Source organism: Charadrius vociferus, unplaced genomic scaffold (assembly GCF_000708025.1).
Source record: "Charadrius vociferus isolate BGI_N301 unplaced genomic scaffold, ASM70802v2 scaffold370, whole genome shotgun sequence".
Lineage (NCBI taxonomy): Eukaryota > Metazoa > Chordata > Aves > Charadriiformes > Charadriidae > Charadrius > Charadrius vociferus.
The window spans coordinates 4,169,963-4,190,433 of NW_009646744.1; the positions used below are offsets into that span (position 1 = coordinate 4,169,963).

The window sequence follows — 20,471 nt, forward strand, 5'->3', positions numbered from 1 at the left end:
GTCTGATGCCTACTGTGCGAATCTAGTTTTGTAGTGCCTCACCAAGCCCATGATCCTTTCCCAAGAGTTGGTGTGAGCACATCATATAAATGGAGTTCTGCCTTCTGCTTGACATCACCATCCCTCCCTTCTGCTTTATCAGTGACTCTTCTATGCGTGCTCTAATTGATAACCCATTAGTAAATGCAGGTTATTCATTTTCTCTTAACTCTCTAGGCAACTTGTTGACTTGAATCACATGGATTTTCAGTGGCACATTCAGCTGAACAACTTTTTTTGATACATCTGATCAATTTTCAGAATAATAAATTGAAGGCTAAGAAAGGCATTATCGGCGCTCTTTTATACATATGATACCAAGAAAAAATTTTCATCCTTCTGTAGATTCAAGAACCTATCACTTGAGCTCAATAGAAATCTCTGCATATGTTCACATCATCTTCAGATACCTGATAATCATAGAATCATAGAATGGTTTAGGTTGGAAAGGACCTTAAAGATCATCTCGTTCCAACCCCCTGCCATGGACAGAGACACGTCCCACCAGACCAGGTTGCTCAAAGCCCCATCCAGCCTGGCCTTCAACACCACCAGAGATGGGGCCTCTGCATTAATCCATTTTAAGTTACTCACAGAATCACAGAATGGTCAGGGTTGGAAGGGACCTCTGGAGATCACCTAGTCCAACCCCCCCGCCAGAGCAGGGTCGCCAAAAGCAGATTGCACAGGATGGCGTCCAGGCGGGTTTGGAATGTCTCCAGAGTGGGAGACTCCACAACCTCTCTGGGCAGCCTGTGCCAGTGCTCCACTACCCTCAAGGTAAAGAAGTTCCTCCTCATGTTAAGATGGAACTTCCTATGTTTAAGCTTGTGCCCATTACCCCTAGTCCTATCACTGGGCACCGCTGAAAAAAGACTGCTCCCTACTCTTTGTATCTAAAACTTACCAGCCCTCAGCTGAACCAGCAGAAAGGATGGTGTGCAGCTTGTAGTCTCATATCGTGCAAAAGGATTCATTTTGTGGACAGGAGGGAGCAGCAAGGATAATTTACACTTCTTTTCATCTGGGTAGTGGACAGATGAGGTTTTTGATTTCTAAGAGATTAGTAAGAGGTACTGTGGATTATGGATTTCACTGGATTGAGGTATTTAGTTATACCGGAATGTGTTATCCTGCAGTCTGAGAGTTAAGATCATATTGGGCTATAGATGCTAGTTCTTGACTTTGTGGTATTTGCAGACTCATCTAGGAAATGTATCATCAGTTATACTTGTTCCCTCTTGGCAGAGTAATTTGGTAGGAGGCTAATTAATGAAATTCCTACCCCCACATACACATTCCACACACACACACCCCCAATTAAGCATCAGCATATTTTCCCAGGTCAATATTTCAAGGCACTGCTGATGAGATAAGATGTCAAGTTATAATAAAAGAAGATCATGTTGGTAAGTAAATTTAACACACACTCACTCCAACTGGCAAAGTTATAGAACAACTAGATTTTCAGAAAGTTAATTGGATATTGAATCCTCTGAGTCATTTGAAGTGAGATGAGCAACTCTCCTCAAAGATGAGGATGTAGCCTCGAGCTAAATTAGCAAATGAGAGCTGGGCAAAACTTTAGTGGGGAAGATTAGGGTGATTTTATGTCAGCAAGTAGACAACCTATGATTAAAGTACCAAAACATACTGGCATGCTGAAATAAAGCATTTCTGTAGTACTTCAGTTGCATTTGCAAGCTCTCAAGTAATGTATGAGCTGGAGATACTGATTGGGGTCAGTGGGCACACAGAAGACACAACACTCGAGGAATCTGTGGTACTTGTGTCTCTTAGTACTTTTCCCTCTCTCATGCATTTCCAACGGCTTTAGTTGATCGATAATTTTTAGGTTTGGTTTTTTTTTCACTGAAAGATGCACAGTAACCAATACATGGAGCCTTTTATTCTTCACATAGCATTCAGTATTCCTTGAGGGCTGCTCAAGTAGGTGTTTTCTGCTAAAGATTTGCCTCTGGAATCTGTAATTCCTAAAAGAAGAGCAAATATCTTTATTTCAGACTCATCCCAGGCTATCACACTGGTTGCTGCTCACTTACATTCTGCTTCATTAACTGCTCCACATTTGTTTCCTGTCCTTGCCAGCCCGCTTAAGCCAGATCCCCAGTGTAACTCCATTAAAGCCTGTATCAGTTTCAGTCAGAAGACAGATGGCCCCATGTCCTATTCCCTCCCGTTCTGTGATGTACAAATTATGTCTTGAATCCTTCTTTCAAATGTTACCAAAATACTGACTGCACTCTTGCCTTTCGAATAAAATGACAAATATTACAAGTTTTTTTTAAACTGGATTTGGAAAATTCACGGCGCTGGAGAGGAAGCAACTCGACATGGGAGCGTGGGCACAGCTTGAGATGTTGTTAATGGGCAGCAATATCCCCCTAAGGACTTCCTGTCTGTTCCCACTAAATCTGAGCCTGTGCTGTGCATTTGCATATTATTAAGGTATGACCTAGGAGAGTTGATAATAGGCACACTTAGACTCAAAGAAATAGTAAAAGGAGTCTAGAAGCTTTTAAGTGTTGATGGATAATGTAATTCTAATTAAATGTGTAATCTAATCTAATAGAGTGTCTTCCAGTTGATCTTCTTGGGGAGAGCCAAAAGCTTCCATTCTGAAAGGCACTGTGATCAGTTCTGGGTTTCTCCATCTCTGATTTCAGCTGCAGAAAGATGTGGGATCATTTCAGGCACTATAATGGTGTATGTTCTATGGCAAATGCACACGTATGACTGTAGCAGCGGACAAATTTTAGCATCATTTTGAAGCTACATGCATTATATAGATGTTGGTAGTTATGTGATACTTTTAAGACTTCTTCTTCCTACATTGCTTGTGTATATGTTCTGTATGAATGCACATTGTCATCTTTACATTAATTTGCAGAAACGGGTAAGTGAAGCATGCAACAAATCCACTATTCTTTATTAGCTAATTATCTGGTTGTGAGTCCCAGCATTCAGCAGTTCAAGCAAATAATGTAGATGTGAATTATTCATTACATGAGAACTGCCGTAATGGGTAAGAATGAAAGATTCGAACTGTTGTGGTCTCCTCTTTCTGATAGCGCTATCAAGCGTGAGCGACAAAGATACCAGAACCATAACAGCAAGCAGAGATAGGGTCGTTGGCCCAAACTGTCCCTCATGTTTGGCTTCCATTTTCTCTTCTAGAGCATAGTGTGAGCAGTAACATGTATTGCCGAGCTATCAGCTTTACCGTGGTGGCAGGAATGTTTATGTCTACTGTTGTTGTATTTCCATCTCTTTCTTTTTCATTTGTACATTTTTTCTCAAATGTGTCAGCAGCAGAGTAGAAGTATTTTAATCCTCCAAATGACCAAAGCTGCTGTTTAGATAAGCCTGGAGTATCCCTTCCTTCCTATTGGTCCCATTGTATGAATCATTTAACAAAGCCCATTTAAAAGCAGCAAGTGATCCTAATCCCAAAGAAATGAAAGTTTCCACTGGTCTATGATAATACACAGTGTTTCATCATTAAAAACTAAGTATCTGTAAAAATATGGCCTTTTTTAAATTTGCGCATTCTCCGATGCCGGTGCTTAGTACTTCCCATATGGCTCTTCAGGGATGTTAGTGTTTCTCTGGCATTTTTTAAGGCTGCCAGTTAATGCCATCAGAGGAAGTTGTGGGTAAACAGCATTGTACAGGATCAGCACTCCAGCTGTAACACTCTGCGATTTTAAGCACAATGAAAATTTGAGGTTACTCACAGAAAAGAAAGACTATATGATCATTTTATTTCACTACAAAAACATGACAGTCCACTGCCAGTAAAAATGCCCATCAGTCTTCCATATTTGTAGTCACGAGCCTGCTGAGCTTCCTCTTCATTTGTTTGCTTCCTCAGGCTGCAAGTAAATAGCAAAAGTCAGTATAGCCATTCTAGCTGCCGCCTTTTGGCTTTGTCCTGTTTCATTATAAAGCCAAATGATCCAGAAATCCACCTGAAAGCATAGTTAAGTGATGAGAAATTTAGACACACTAACAAATTACCAGTAGCAGAACATGCTGAGTTTCAAATTATCCTGCAGCCTGAGAGACTGCTAAATTAATTAGCTAGATACAAAACTTCAAGGAGGAGCTACCGAGACAATCCACTGAAAGGAGGAAAGAAGGATCTTTCTTCTGAAACAATGACATTGGCACTTGGACACCTACTGTTCTGAAGCGTTTGCCAAGCCCTTAAAAAAACCTGTCTGTATATTAATGTGGGTGTACCACCATCCACCTTCAGCAAACACTGGGAGCCAGTAGTAAAGGCTACGCACGTACTAATGGCCATGTCCCATATAGATTCTTCCATGTTTAAGGAGCCCATTATGCCTAATAAATATCTTGACTGTTACTGACTGTTCAGCTTGCATTAAAAGACTTGATATGGTAGTCTTCCTTTAGAGAAAAAAACAAATCACAAAGATTTGTGGGCCATTTAAAAACCTATAGGGCATGAAATTGATACTGTGCGAGAAAGAGAGGAAGGAATTCCCTCATTAGGTCTTGCACATTAGTACAAAGGCTGTTGCTGTAGTTTAATCTGAGTTCTTGCGATAGATCCCCGTAGCTCGTTTATACCAGACGTACACATGGAATAATGCGTTAAGATACTGGTTTTTCTTTTAACTATGTTTTTTTAATGTCTTCACTTTTTGTGAGTGCATATGTATTGTGTATGAAAGAGCAAGGGACGATGGTGTAAGTTAACTGCGTTAAATACCCTGACCTGAAAGGCTGACTCCCTGCTTCCAAATTGTGCTGTATAACGTAATGGCTCTCAAGCATTAGGGGCAGAATTGCATTTTTACTCTGTTGTTGATGAACTTACAGTACTGAACACTAAGACTGCCTCTGTGGCAACGGCAGAAGCTGCTGTGACAGTGTTTCTGTCCAAGGTTTGTGATACAGCCGATGGGACTGTAACTTAACTGCCGCTTGCACTTAATAGTTTGTACGGCTGTTCCCCACCTCTATATCTCACTAAGGAAAGTTACTTTAATATCTGAAGTGTTGAAAAAGGGTCAGAGCACAGAAGATGAAGCTCTTGGTTAGTTTTTTCTCTCCTGCACACCTAGTATATTCAGGTTGTCTACAGTCTTTGCTCTGACATGACTTAAAGTGGCTGAAAATTTTGAGTTAGGTTTTCTGGCAGCAACTCTATCCCAGAAAATACTATGAAATCATCTGGAAAAATGATCTTGCCCAAATTATAAATGCAAATTCAGTCATTATGTCAGACAAACACATTTTCTCTGAACAGATTTTAATGTTTGACTATGGTAAAATCAAGCTAAACTCATTTTCCAGTTCAGTGTCTGCCCAAGTAATACAGGGGTATTGCAAACTCCACAGGAGAGGAAGGAGGAATCAGAAAGGAGAGGAGATACTCCCTCATTGTCAGTCTGTCTTATTGTAGGGCTTGCTCCACCCTCCTCTTGCAGTAGAAAAGACCTCTTTGTAGCAATGAGTGCTTATTAAAATGTCAATTTACTGATTAAAAGCAAATAGAAATATATTCTGCAGAAGAAGCAGTGGGATGTATAAATCGTGCTGAAATACAACTGTTCCCTTAACATACCAGCACATTTATATAAATTGAAATTTTTTTTCTCCTTTATACTGAGGTCACAGTTACACTGTTTCTATCTTCTGACCATCATTTTTCAACAAGGATCTTGCTAGAAATTGGATTTGGTATTCCCTCCAATCTGAGATCCACTGCTTATCTTTCTGCATTTTCCATATTCACTGGGAGTGGTGAAGTCTAGAGGGGATAGCAGTCACAGGTAACATTTACATCTTTTCAGATCAAAACTGAATTAAGTTAATTCATTTAGAATGTTAGCAGTAGCTCGTGCTGGTGTCCTCCCTCTTTCCCATCTCCTATCTCCAAACCATTGTAACACTGTTTCTTGCTCTTCACATTATTCTTGTCTTAAATTTGGGGCAATGCCTCCGGATACATCTAGAGACAGATCAGACAATTTGACTCTGGAAATATAATATCTATTCCCTGAAAGGGAGTAAAAGCCAGTTTCCAATTCCACTGTTACTTTGGATTTGAATTATTCAGCATTACTGATAGACATGGTTCCTTTTTATTAGAACTCCATGCTTTATCTTTGTTCCAATAAAAAGTAACATGTACATCAGGAACCCTGAATAATTCAGTGTTACTTCATAACTCAGGAAGCTTACTCTTTTTCTAGGCATTTCTTGCCTAGGTGTTCCAGAGATGAAGCAATTCTCATATGAACAGTTGTTCCTCTGTTGTAAAAGTGGATTTTAGATACCATGCTGAGTGCAAAGTTACAGAATTTGCTGTTGTATTGCCTGAGGCAGCCTCAGCTCTTTGTGGGAAAAGGAGAAACCAACATTTTAGTTATTCCAGGCAGTTACTCAAGTACCCACAAGGAACTGTTCAAACTTTAACTTCATAAAGGATCTTTTTTTCAGAATTATTTTAGCTAAGTAATCGCAAGAGAAATAGCATTTTTCCTCTGTCAGATGATATCTTCGTCAGTGTATAATTTTTTTGAAAAACATAAAGCATTTTAATTAAACTGTGAATCCATTTAAAACCTTTTAAACATTATTTATCTGTGTTTAAAAATTATTATCAATCACTTATCAAAAGACATATCGAGATGCCCTGAGATGCATTAATGAGACTAGAATTTTAGCCTGGTATGCATTTGCCAGACAACTATAAAAAGCCAACTGCAAAGTGTGTTGATTTAGCAGCAGCTCTGTAGAGGTGATCTTTTGGTGCTGAAAATTAATTTTGAGCTCTCAAAACCAAGAGAGGAACTGTAGGCTGTGTGAATTAAAAGTTGATCATCAGTTTCCACACTTCTGTAGCAACTAAAGTGTAGCAAGAAAAAACCCTGTAGAAAGAACCCAATTTTGTTTGTTTGTTTGTTTGTTTTTTTCCTTCTGTACGTATTGTTGTGCCGGGCTATACATGTTCTATAACTTCATATTTTCATTGCTATCATACCACTAGGCACTTCTGAATTGCAATGCTAATGCTCTTCCTCGTGACCACTTTCTGTCTTCCAGCCCATTTGACAATCTGCTTTTTCCACTTCTGAGGTTAGCTGCTTTTTTCCCCTTTCATTTCATTCTGGGCAGAAAAGTCACCGATCTTCTACTGTTTAGAAACTCCCAGTCTCAAAATTTCCGCCTTTGTCACATTTCCAGCAATTGCTGGTCAATTCCGGCAGAGCGGAGTTAATTTTTACAAAATGATTTTGTAGTTTATGAATTTTCATCTTTATTTCCTTCACATTAGAGATTCTCTCTTCCACTGTGGAGTGAGGAATGGTATTAGATATTCACTCATTTTCACAGCACTTGTTTCTGTTAAACTGATGCTAGAGGAAGGAATTCTTTTTGCTGGATTTATAGTTGCTGTACTTTAGAACCAGCCAGGACAGGTGTTTGTCCTTCCATTTGTTTCCCATTTAAACCTCTTCCGGGTATCAATTATATGACTAATTGATTATCCATAGAGGAGCTTCATCTTTTCCTGCTTAGGTGATTCCTCTCAAAAGCAATGAAAAGCACATTAAGCCACAGTCTATCAGGCTAGCCAGCCCCAGCCCATTTCCAGTTTTGATGTGCTTTGTGGTGTACAGATTTCTAGATTACGTACAAACCCCGGGTAGCAGAAGCAGCACTCATTCTGTAGGGTCATGTCATTTTGTCAGCTCTCATGGCTAAAATCTCTGTAACTTTAAAATTGTAGTGGTTTCTTCGGGCAATAAATTCTTCACCTGCAAACTTACCAGTCTGTGATTTTTCTATTTGATCCCCAATGCAGAGGTGTTCTGCAGAATGCTGCCCATCTTGCAAGGTTTTCCACTGTGGTCTCAGGTTGACAGGGATTGCTTCTGTGTGATAGGGCTGAAACTGCTATCTTTTCAGAATGAAATCAGTCTTTGAAAAGTCTTTTATTTTTGTGTTTGTTTTGCTCAGTGCACACTAAAACTAATGTAATATGGAAACAAATCTTCCTTTGTGGATGTAGAAAATAAAGTGTTTTGCCCATGTTTCCATGGAGACAATCAGACTGCCATAAATGAACATGAAACGGCTCTTAGTTCTGCAGAATTTAGCTGTTTTGAAATTATTACATTACAAGTCATCCACAGGGGCCCTTTGCTTGTGTTTTGTGGTGCCTTCCAAGAGTCCCAGGGTGCTTTCTAGACAGGTAAGTATTACTATCCCCGTTTTAAATACTGAAAAAAGACAGGGAGATGTAGAGCGACCGACTCATTTATCCAAAGTCTCAAAAAAGGCAATGATAGAACAAGAGGACAACGTAAGGGTGTCTTTCCTTCTCGCCCCATTGACTAGGACAGACCCTGCCCATGCGCTAAGATGCTAAGAACAAGTGTGAAGTTGGTAGTTCTTCCCCTGCATACTGTTTCAAAGAATGCTTTCCATATTGTACCTTATTAATTAAGCATAAAATGAGCTCCTATATTTTATACTCAATAGCTGATAATGTTTGGAGCCAAATTCTGTTTCATTTCTCCTAGCAAATAAGCAAAGGAACTTAATGGAAATAGTAGAGGTTTTCTCATTTCCAGGGCTGAATGTCTTATCTCGTTTAACATTTAAATACGAGTATGTGGAGATACACAGGGTGCCTGGCTGGGAATTGCTGTAACTGTAACAACATTGACATTCAGTCTGTCGACAAATAGAGCAAACTTGTCAGCCTTTCAGAGCATTCATATCTAGAATTTCTATTGCTTGCCTAGCTCTCTACAGTGCTGTTAGAAAAGAATTGTAATTATGCATACCGAAATACTGATTCGTAAAAACAGCAGTTCGGTCCTCATTTTTTACTATATGCTGATGGAATCAGTAATAACAGCGATGCGCTTTTGCTTCTGTGTTACCTCTAAAATATAAACATTAAAAGAAGTTATTCATGTTTTCAAATGAGATTTAATGACGTAATATGTCTAATGGAGAATGATAAAATTTGATTGGTAAGAGGTTTTCTCTATGAGAAATACAGAGAAGTCGTATATCCACATATATTTAGTTCTGTTTTATTTTTTTCTACTCATAGTTCACAGTATTACACTTCATTACAGTTCTTAATCAGAGTTGGAAAATGGTTCGGTTTCTCACAAGCTAGCTATCGGAATTAAATCATGGTAAATTTTTTCCCATTATATTATTGCTTCAGTTAAAGTATAAATTGCAACAGCCTCAGAATTATTTCAGAAGTGCTTCATGACGCACAATGCAACTTCTCTCCAAGGAAATCAAAGTATATGTTTGTATTCATCTGAAATGGGAAGGGTGTATCTTTAATTATGCATGAATAACTTAAAATATTATTTTCTGAAGAAGGTATAACCTTATTTGTTTTCATTGGCCTTGCAGTAAAATAATTTGTATTAAATGAAATCCCACTAAATAAATGGTAATTCATTCCAGTGTAAAAGAAAGCCCAAATTGTCTAGGTCAGTTCAGAGGGAAAATTACATTTGTAATTTCAAAATTACCAGAGAATTTTCAAGTCCAAGCATTCAGAAATCTCGAAGTATTTTGAATATACTTTCTTTTTTTATTTAATAATGATTTGAAGTCTTTTTATGGCTTTGATTTTTTTAAATCTTTGTAGTTTATATTTTCAGTATTTCCCCAGGAGCAATGAGAACAAAATCTTACTATCTTTTGGACAGAAAAACAAAGTTCTGTTCTGGAGCTTTAAGAGAATGAGCTGGCATTGCAGGACCCAAGTTCAATCCCAGATATGGAAAGTGCAGCCTCAGCTTCTCACAAAAATCAGATCTGACTTACAATCATTTCACAAGATGTTACCAGCCAGCCAGTTCTGCCAGTGTGGAGACCCAAGTGCTTCCTCTCTCTTTTCCTCGCGCTCATTTGCCAGAAAATTGAGCTTGAAAGTCTGAGGGAGCGTCGTTTTCCCAGAAGCGGACTGGTCGGGCTTGGGGCACCCCAGGGGCCGGGGGGGAATGGGTAATAGCTCTCCCGCAGTGGGAGCCCCGCCGGCTGTGGCCGAGCTGTGAAAAGCTGGTGGGGTAGGGATCCTCTGGAGCGGGCAGCAGGATGCCTGGGGTTAGAGACGCTTGACTGCGTGGTTATGGGGTACCTTTGAAAAGCAAGCAGAGAGCTGAGGCTGACCCAAGGAAACACTCATGTTTTTCACTCTGCTCCTGTGCTGAGCATCTGTTAAGACAGATACTGCAGAACTGTGCCCTCCCTGCGAGGCAGAAGCAGAGGTTTCTTCATTTTCTCATGTTCCACCAACTACAGATTAGAGCGATCTTTTGAAGCTCTACTTCCATCCCAGGAAGCTTGAAGCTGGATCGCCCCAGGGGTTTTTGGGACTCTAAGGCAGACACTGTAGAGCTGCTGTCATTAAACATATGCCAAAGCCCTGTGAGTCCCGGAGAATGGGGTTATTTTTGTACCCTCACTACTTCCTGCAATTAATAATTGAAGCGAACATCTGACCAACATCCTTCTGTCTGTGGGATTTTTAGGTCTGTTTTGCCTTCGGCTTACCGGGATATGCAGAAACACACCCTCGGGTATGGCACGTACAAGCACAAATGGTCACATGGTGGAAGTGTTTGGCATTCAGAGAAGCACGACGGCACTGCTGCCAGCTCACACGTTACTGAGCCGCTGCGAGGGCTCTGGACTGGCGCACTGGCTGAACCTTTCCCTCGCAGGCGGGAGAGCTGTTTGTGCACAGTGCACCTGGTGCTCGCTGAAAAACAAAGCGAGTACGGAGCTGGATTTGACAGCTTCTTTTTTTTCCAGTGTATATTGAGATATAAATTATTACCATTCATTGTCAGAAATCAAACCGGGAGCTTCTCTTTTAGGACTCTTCAGAAAATCAACTTTAGTGTGGTACATATCTCTGCACTATTGATGGCCAAATGCCTGCATTGAAGGTGGTGACTGATAATCACATCCACCAATGGAAGCACATTTCCTAACTTAGAGTCCTATCTCTTTTTTTCTTTTCTTCACTTAGTTTCACTGCACCAGATTTCTGTATATTTGTCAAGGAAATTCCTTTGAATACTCTGGTTCTTATCCTTCGCTTTGGAAAGGAAGTACGTAGAGTCCTTTGAAGCATCTTTTGCCTTGGATGGCCCTCAGCAATGTCAAAAGCAATTATATGTCAGTTATAAGCAATGATTTTTGAAAGTGCCTGTAAAAATTAAAATAGATGTTTCTTTGCACTATACCAACGTCTTCAGCCACTCAAATGTTAGGGTGCTCCAAAACAAAACTATGCAAAAATAGTATGCAGTGATGGAATAAATGCTGACAGTTTTGAGATGTTACTGTTTAACTGCCTTGAGAAATTCCATTTACTGAAAATAATTCACATACATGTTTGAAACATTCAGGCCTACGGTAATTAATTTTCAGCTGAATTGATTTCAGTATGGAAATTGCTCTGAGTAATTATGCAGAGAGGGAGCATGTGAGAGAGAACGAGGGACTTAAATATCTGAGCTTGTTAATCGAAGACATGTTCTCCCCTAGACTTGGGGGAGGGCTAACACCAATTTTCTCCCTAATGAAGCAGAATGATTTATGCCAAGATTTGCAGAAGCAGAATTAAAAGTATTGGTAATTATTTGCAATTGATATGTTAAATAATATTTTTTAAAACCAGAATTCTTAACAATACCAACTTTGAGAAGAAATGTTACAGTCGGCTCCAATAAGCAAGACAGTCTTAGCCACTCAATGGGGCCACTTACTAACCTGTAAAATAAGAAAATCTGAGGATGGGTATAGGCAGAAGCCTTCTAAATAGGTATAAAAGCCTGGAAGTCCATCACAGGCTTACTTGGGTGTCTTGTTCATATAAGGGTGATGGGGTAGTCCCATTGCACTTGGATTAAGCTCCACTGACAGTCTAAACTCAGCACGTGGATTGGTTGGAGTTTACCTCCGGAGCATTGAAAACTATTGTGTTTTCACAGGAAAGCAGAGCAACGTTCACCTGAGTGCTCCTCAAGTTAATATGTATGGCCATGTTCACGTTAAGGGAAAAAAAGCAGAAATTCATCATCCACTTTTAAGCTGAGTAGAAGCTCTAATTCTGGGAGGAAGTCTATGGTTTACTTCGGACAACTGAAGCATTAAAACCATAACTGGTTTTAGCCACCATGTGTTGAAAACGTGCACCTTTCCTTGCAAAAATCAACGGCAAGTTTGCAGAGATTTTTATTAATACATGTTTAAGCTAGCTGCGTGGCTTCTTACATGTTTGCTATACGACGATTTTCATGGAAGTATGGCGTAAAATTCCTCCAAGTGAGTACTTAGCTGCTTTGGTCCCACTTTCTCTTTGGCTGTCACCGTGTGGTAAGTAGTGACGGAATGCTGATTTGAAACAGTGCCACTCACATCTGGAGTTTGACATTAGCTGCCGTTGGAGTTTCATGCAGGCTGGGGAAGAAGCCGGGTGAGGAGCCCACCTTCCTCCCAGCCCCGCTTGTCTTTGCAGCCTTCCCACTCCCGCGCCCTACCTGTGGGCTTGTAGGGCCAGGAGCTGTGCTTGCCTTCTGGGGCTTGCCCAGGGAGTAATACATAATAATATTGAAATGCACACCTATACTGTAATGCATCATTTAATTGAGAGGCTTTGTTTTATTATCAATCTTTTTTTTTTTTGTCTTAAAATATGCGCCAGGATCTCTGCATCCAGTTCATCATACCTTTCTCAACAGATGTTCTTCTTTTCTCATATAGTCAGAACAGTTCCAAGGGGATTGCATAAAAGCAACTGCTCTTGACATTTCATTATGCAGAAGTATTTTTGTCATTGAGTGATCATAGTACTTATTGTCAGGCAATTTTGAAAACAAAAAACCCAATATTTACATAATGCCATTTCTTTTTGATTGTGTAGTTTGTTTCAGCTCCACTAAACAGCTATGAGTTTGAAATTACTCTCTTCCCCCAAACAAATGGTCATAAAAACAAAATCAAGCTCATAAATCTTGCTGTGAACTAGTTGTGCAGTTTCTGCAGGATTACACATCCATTGCTGCAAGACATCGAAAGTATTTATTTGTTATCACCCTTTTAAAGTCAAATGTGTGAAAAATAAATTTACTGTGTTGTGATTAACACAATGACCCACAGCTGCAGCGTATAGAGCTACAGTCTCATAGAGCAGCTTCTCCCTGTACTGCCATTGTCTGAGCTAAGGAGTTTCCTCCAAGTCATAAGTCTTCCTTTATAGTGGTAATATATAAAACCACGAAATGTAATAGAAAAGTATCTCAAACACTGTTGTTAGGTCTTTGTCCACCACTGATTTATATTGCAGACTCGCAGCCTCTGCTGAGTGGTACGGGGAGGGGGGAGGAAAGTGTGTGCAGTTCGTAAGCGAACGTTCTGTGTTCTGCTTTGTGGGGCTGGGAGGGAAAGGGATTTGGGCTATGGTTAGTGGTTGCAGTTCTTTTGGTATTGGAAAGAGATGCCAACATACTGTTAGGAGGTTGTTAATGGTCTGATGCAATCCCTGGTGTTTATTGTTTACCAATTATTCTGGTACCTCTGTGAGGTAGCCACAGAAGATTTATAGTTTTAATAGGGAGCTGAGGTTGCTGTGCATAAGAAAAGCTTGACTAAAAAATAGTCCTTTGTCTCTTAACGACGGGAATTCTGATCCTGTACCTGCGTTTTGTGTAAATGGGCCTGGCATAGGTTTTGGGTCACTGCATGTAGATGAAAGCCTTTCCCCTTTGCAGAGCAATCAGCTGTCCTGTAGAGCTGGCAGACCACGAGGGTACGATTTTCCTACAGAAATGTAGTGGCCAACAAAGCAGAAACTTTAGGCCATCTAAACACTTCTTCACTTTTGCTGTGCCAGACAGGAAGAAACTTCAGAGCTCAGGGTAGCAGGATAGCTGACCAGAAAACAAACGCCAGCGGCAGAAGCATCTAGGTGTTAAGTGAGGAAGGATAAGACTTTTGAGCCAAGATAAAAAGCCAGAAATCCTAAATTTTCCTAGGATGAAAAACTTCTGAAAATGTTTATACTGAGAGACGTGCAGTTTTATATTTCCCTGTATTTCAGCCAGCTGCCTCCTGGGATGGGTACTTCCCTTGGAGACTTAGCGTGCGGGGATGTAACAGCATGGGAAAAGCTCAGGGCAGGAAACTATGGAGCCTGGACTCACAGAGAGATAGGCACGGTGGCTGAAGTGGGTTTTCATCACAGAATTTGTGTTCGTGTGAAACGTTTAATTCCAGTACTGACTGGATGTGGATCACCTCCAAAAATTTCGGACCAATCCTCAGCCACTGTCTGGTCAGATTAACTAACTGTATCAGTTTCCCCTTCAGTCTCATTCTAAAGGATAAGTGGAAAGATGTTCACATATTAAAGCCAAGCTTAAGGTATTTTTGTTATTACCACACAGACAGACTTGAGCAACTATGTGCAGACCCTTTGATGTAGAAAAGGGGTGGCTGTAGTTTTCCTTTCAAGCTGATAAAATAACATCTTTATAATAAAAAACTTCAATTTTTTTTCTCACTCCTCTTCCCACTTTCACTTCTTTATTTGTACTTTTAGCTCTTCATTTTCAAAGATTTTATACGCATTGCTTTAGGACAAAAAGAACTGATGACAAATATGGTTGTTATGTTTCATCTTATTCCCAAGGGTCTTTTCTTCTGCAGATGATGAGCATCTGCTCCGAGTCATGTAGAAATCTGATTAACAAAGCATGATCTTTGATTAGCATATTTCAGAAATTGTTTCTTATTATGAGCTCTCCTTAGGGCTTGTGCTGCTTAGCAGTAGAACAACCTTCCAAACTTATTTAACATGTTGAGGAACTTTGCAAACGTGAAAATCCCTATTTTGACCTTTTATGTTTGTATGGATCATGCATTCTGCATAAGTGGAAAAAAAATCTCAAGAAATAATAATCCGCATTGTGGGTTTCTTGCTGTCTTCTGACAAAGCCCACAGTTTTGCTTGTATTTAATAAACCTCCTTCTGCTGTTTTGAACTGTATGTAAGGGCTGTTTGTAATGAATAAGAAATGATGTTTCTATACTGTGTTCCATTTAAGGATCTTCATGAGCTTTTCCATGATGAATGAAATAATTCATCCAACACACAGCTTCATTTATTATTATTGCCAGCATTATTATTCTTTTGAGATTTTGGAAGCAAGACACTGAGGTAGAGAGAAGTTGAGGCCTGATTTAAAAGGAAGGAGTGACCAGGATTTCCAACGACATCTTTTCCCATTCCTTTGCTTCAAACTGATGACCCCTCAACAATATTTTTTCTTTTAATAGACAATTTTTTACTTGCAAAATATTTGAAAGTTGTGTTCCTTTTAACAATAAGGTATTGTGTGATGCTGTTTCACAATATACACACTTCAGAAGTGCATGCATTTTTATTGTCTTAAAAGACCTAAGGAATTCCTGAAATGGATATAATTCTTCAATTAAATTTTGCTATGAAAAAAATGCTACGTATTGAAACTGTGCATGATGTTACATAGACCATGTGGGCCTAAATCTTGCTTCTCTTATGCCAAACTAGTACTGACTTTCAAGGCTAACCCCACAAGCGCACTTATGCAGGCTGTGGCTGATAGAAGACTATGAGCACGAGGCCAGGGAGTGCCCTCCAGCAGCCCGACAATGTTGGCAGGTATTAGCCCTGGGCTCCTAGCCAATTTGCACAAGGGTTTCTGTTGATGCAGCGTTTTTCAGCAGGGATGTGTCACCAGCAGAAGTGGACAACGTGCACGTGCTCCCGTAAAAGAGCAGGGCCAGCTGCAAGCCAGCAGAAGTGCTGGTCATTAAACTTTTTTGTATGGATGTGACCTTTGAATTCTGTCAGCCCGCTGAACCAATGCTCTGGTGACCCTTCACGCTCCAAGTGGCGCTTCCATATTAAAGGCTTTGCAGAAGGAGGGTATCTCGCCCTGGGTTGCAGTTTCAGAATATCTAGGTAGACGGATAGGTAAGGAAATTGTGGCTTGCCATTTCAATCCCTGTCAAATACCTGCCTCAGTCTTTAGCTCAGTCTCTTGTGACAGCGCAGTGAGAGGATTAAGAATACATCGCACCCGCTGTGTTCTGGGAATGTAAAGAGCAGCGGATGGGCTACTTCTCATCTGCCTGTTAGTCTGACTTGGAAAAGACACCAAAAGGCAACAGCAAAACAGCCTGAAGAGCCTTTTCAGCCTTTGGTCTTCTCAGTGGGACAGACCCGGGCCCCTCAGACACTGCCGATGTGTTCTCCTAATAGCAACGCACTGGAGGTTGATGCCTTGTTGTTTATGGTGCAGGAAACAGATGGTCTTTTCTCCTTCCTTGCTCCCTTCACCTTTTCTATCAGTTTTAATGGCTTTAAAAGAAAAAGCTTTTAACGCTTCTGTTTTATTTTTACGATTTCCTATGTCTTGCACCAAAGGCGTTCCACTAAATCCATATGCACTAGTGAAGCTCAATTGCCCATCACACATGTGTAATGGGTGTTAATGTGGTACGAGCTTGTAGCTGTGGCTGTTTAAACCTACACACAACAGCTGCAGCACTTCAGCACTGCAGGAAAACAGAAGAATCCTCTGCTTCTTGGAAGTACGTTTGCTGTCATTTAAAGACATTTGGTACATAGCAAACTGAAACTTCTTGTCCTTCAAATAGTATCCTTTAAAAGTTTCTCTGATCGTTCAGTAAAAGTGGGAGACTCAGTTATCGTTATGTGCAATAAGAGCTTTATACAGTCCCAAAAATGAAACTGAGTTGCCCATTTCCAAGAGTGTCCCATTATGTGGGGAGGGAAGGGAGAGGTAAAACGAGATTTGAGGACACATTGAGGAGGAACAGAGAGGCAAATCCATGGCGAAATATTGTCCAAAAAAAGCTCATCTAAAAATCACTTCTTAAAGGTGATCTTCTCTGTATGGCTGTGACTTCCCTTCTTCTGAAGTATTCACCTAACCATTTTTTTAATATTTGTAATTCATTTTCACAGATACGTCTTATTGCTCTTTAGAAGCATCCCTCTGTAAGAGAATGAATTTAGATAGATAGCCTTTCAAATGGGACTTGATTGCAGAGAAGTACTCGTAAGAGATTTTCCCAGGTGGGATCAGTGCTCTAATTGGAGCAGTATCCAGCACAGAACTTTATGGCTCCTCTTTTTTTTTTTTTTATTTCAAAGATCATCAAATCACCACTCATTTAAGGAAGCAGTCTATAGAAACTTGGCAGGAGCAGGCAGTCTTCCACACCGGCAGGACAACGAATACTGTCTGCCTCTGCTGAGCTTCTGTAGGGAGCAGGAGGCTGCTCCAGCGCCCGCTCCAGCACCTGATGCACCAGGATCCTTCTTGCCTCTGTGAAGGAGCAGCTCCTGCCTCCGCCGAGATCAGACCCTCTCGCCCACTTTGGGTGCTAAACAGGATGATCCCAAACCAAATCCTAATATTACTATATCGGGCCTCTGATATATGCTTAATGTTGTCGTTTATTTGAGGAGAGGAGAAAGGTATGTGCAGTTCTAGTGAAACCTAGTGTAACAAGCCATGTGCTAATTTCTTCATTTAGTGTTAGGAGACATTTTTTTTTATAGAGAGAAAAAAATGAAGGGGTTCCTGAGACTCTCACTGCTCCTTTCTGAGTCTGTTGGTTGCATCAGGGGAAAACGGTTCATCACAAGCTAAATGGGGATCTTTGCGGGAGCCTCCTGTTAGAACATTGGCAGTGTCTCGCCGTGCCGTTTCAGTCTCTGGGTACTTTTTGCAGATTAGCAGGGCTCTCTGTGTGTGTGCGGGGATGTGCACCTGTGTGTTAATCCTCGTGTCCTGGCTAAGTGCCAATTTTGGTAATTACTTTCTCTCTGCAGTCCTTAAAGCCCGTTTGCATCATCACCAGGGTACAGCATTACTCACTCCTTCAAGTCCACTGTTGCGCTGCCCTGCAGTACGCCAGTACAGAGAGGCAGATACTACCCTGAGGCCGGACGTGGCCCTGGGCAACCTGGTCTAGTGGGAGGTGTCCCTGTCTATGGCAGGGGGTTGGAACTCTATGATCTACAAGGTCCTTTCCAACCTAAACCATTCTATGATTCTATGATGACTGTGTTTGCTTGGTAAAGGGATGTGTTCAGGAGGAAGGCTCGTTGGATCTATCCTAATCAAAACTGTAAAGAGTGTACCTGGGGGTAAACTCTGGAAGCCTACACTTTCCAGTGCAGGTTTGCGTGTCACTTTTGCACATTTTCCAGACTCTTGTCTAGCTGCAGTACGTCAAATCATCCATCACGTTAGAGGGAGAGAAGTTCCCTTTACTGCTGCCATGTCCTTTTCTCCAGCAATGTAAGAATTGTTGAGCGAAAGATTGCTCACTGTATATTCATCCCGGGGCCGGCTGAAGGACTGAAGATCCATTTCTGGCAGTGTGTCCCTGTCTGTCCCCAGCCCTTGTTAGGCTCCTGTGAGGCTGCTGGAGAAAAGGACAAGGCAGAAGCGATCACTCCTCGGGGAACCAAAGCTATAGACCAAAGTGGGGGTGCTACCACCAAGAGGGGGAACGCTGGATAGTGTCAGAAGGAGAATAAACAGTGTAAAGACTGACTTTAGAGGAAGAACTTTCCCTGGGGAGCATCAGCAGGGACAACACCTTGGGAATATTCGCTCTGAGATAGCAACTCGTCATGCTCTCTAATCCAACTCCCGACATCACTGCTGGTGATGTAAGTTGTTGTGTAAAAGCTCAGGAGTATTTTATTGCTATCGCTGCTCTTCTACTTAAGCAAAGTACAAGAGAGGCTTATCTGTAAAAATTAAAAATAATTTCTACAAAATAATATGCCTGGTTTACAATAGCTGTGAAATTAAATTTATTAGCAGTCTGCAATACGTCAGTTATTAGATAGCTTCTAGAATACTGGTCATTTTGTTACTTGTGAGTTTATTTTAGTCCACCATAACTTTTCTATGAAATAAACAGCATGATATAGATTGTTATATCAGCACTTCATCCTAAAGTATCACCTCTAATATTAATGTGAATGCCAAGTTAGACTCAGATCACCATTCAATAATCAGTCTTTAAGCTCTCCATCTATTTTTCTACTTAAACGTCTCTATTTAACGTGCAGTCTGAAAACAGCAGCACATACTATAAAGTGTCAAAGTATTTATTCAATCAGATGTAGGGTTGTTCATTCTAACCATGTGTCATCTGTCAACTAAGAGATAACTTTATATGCATTTCTCACTTTCTTTTTTTAATATGTCTGTTTTTTTATAGCCCTGGATCCATCCAAAGATCCATGTTTGAAGGTGAAGTGCAGCCCACATAAAGTGTGCGTCACTCATGACTACGAAACTGCTATTTGTGTGAGCCGCAAGCAGCTGGTACACAGGTAAGGAAACTTCATGTTGTTTGAGGGTTTTGTGTCTTCATAGACATCCAGTGTGATGAGAAGAAGTAAAATGAGAAAACTCCAAAGTGAACATTAAAAACCATAATATTAAATTATTTCTATAAAGTTTTACTTGCCTTTTTTTTCCAAAAACAAACAGAAGTCTTACTATTTCTAACTGCAGCTATTCCAGGAAGATGAACTGGAACATGGTGCACCATGTAGCATGGAATGCAGAACGCTCTCCCAGTACTGGGAGAGGTTTTCTTCTCCCAGAGAACAGTAACTATGAATATGTAAAAATCTGAAAACCTGGAATATGAAATGGAAACATTGTTTCTGAGACATCTACAGTTCTCGTAACTTAATTAGAAGCAATTAAAAAGAGATTAGTAAAGATTTTCTTTTTTAAATATATCAAACCTCTGCTTAGATTAGGTAAAGAACTGAAAAATGTTGGTAGAATTTTGTAGAGCATCTCCCCAGGGAGTCACATAATTACAGAAAGCTCCAGATCTGATTGTTGAATGGCTGCATTAAGAGCAGGTGTAATAGCTAGTATGTTAAAAGCTTTGGCCAAGATGTTCAGATTAGAACACAGAACTTCACTGAGAGAAGCTATTACTAAACAAAGCCTACTGAACAGAGATTGAAATATGCTATGAACAATCAATAATGAAGAAATTTATAAACAAAGTTAGAGAAAACAAACAAATATTGACCTATTTTGGATGCAGAACAAGTAGAACCAGTAAGGAAACTGGTCTTGAGTATCTGCAGAGTCTCTCTTAGTCAAAACCCGTAATAAGACTGAAGAAATAAGCCCCTCCACTTGCCAACAGATGTCGAATAAAACCTGTACTGCTATAGTGAGCAATGCTGAATAGTTGGTCTGTACTTTTAAGAAAAATAAGTTGTCTTTCTTTCATTGCATTTGACTGATAAA

General features: G+C 40.3%; 1 protein-coding gene across 1 annotated transcript in view; it reads left to right on the plus strand.

The window, feature by feature from the left end:
- The window catches only part of SPOCK1 (sparc/osteonectin, cwcv and kazal-like domains proteoglycan (testican) 1), a 319,586-nt gene that overhangs the window by 169,060 nt on the left and 130,055 nt on the right, over positions 1-20,471 (plus strand). The window contains exon 4 of the mRNA XM_009891093.1: positions 19,411-19,525. Within this exon, the coding sequence (XP_009889395.1) occupies positions 19,411-19,525 (115 nt within the window). The remainder of the gene's footprint in view (positions 1-19,410; positions 19,526-20,471) is intronic.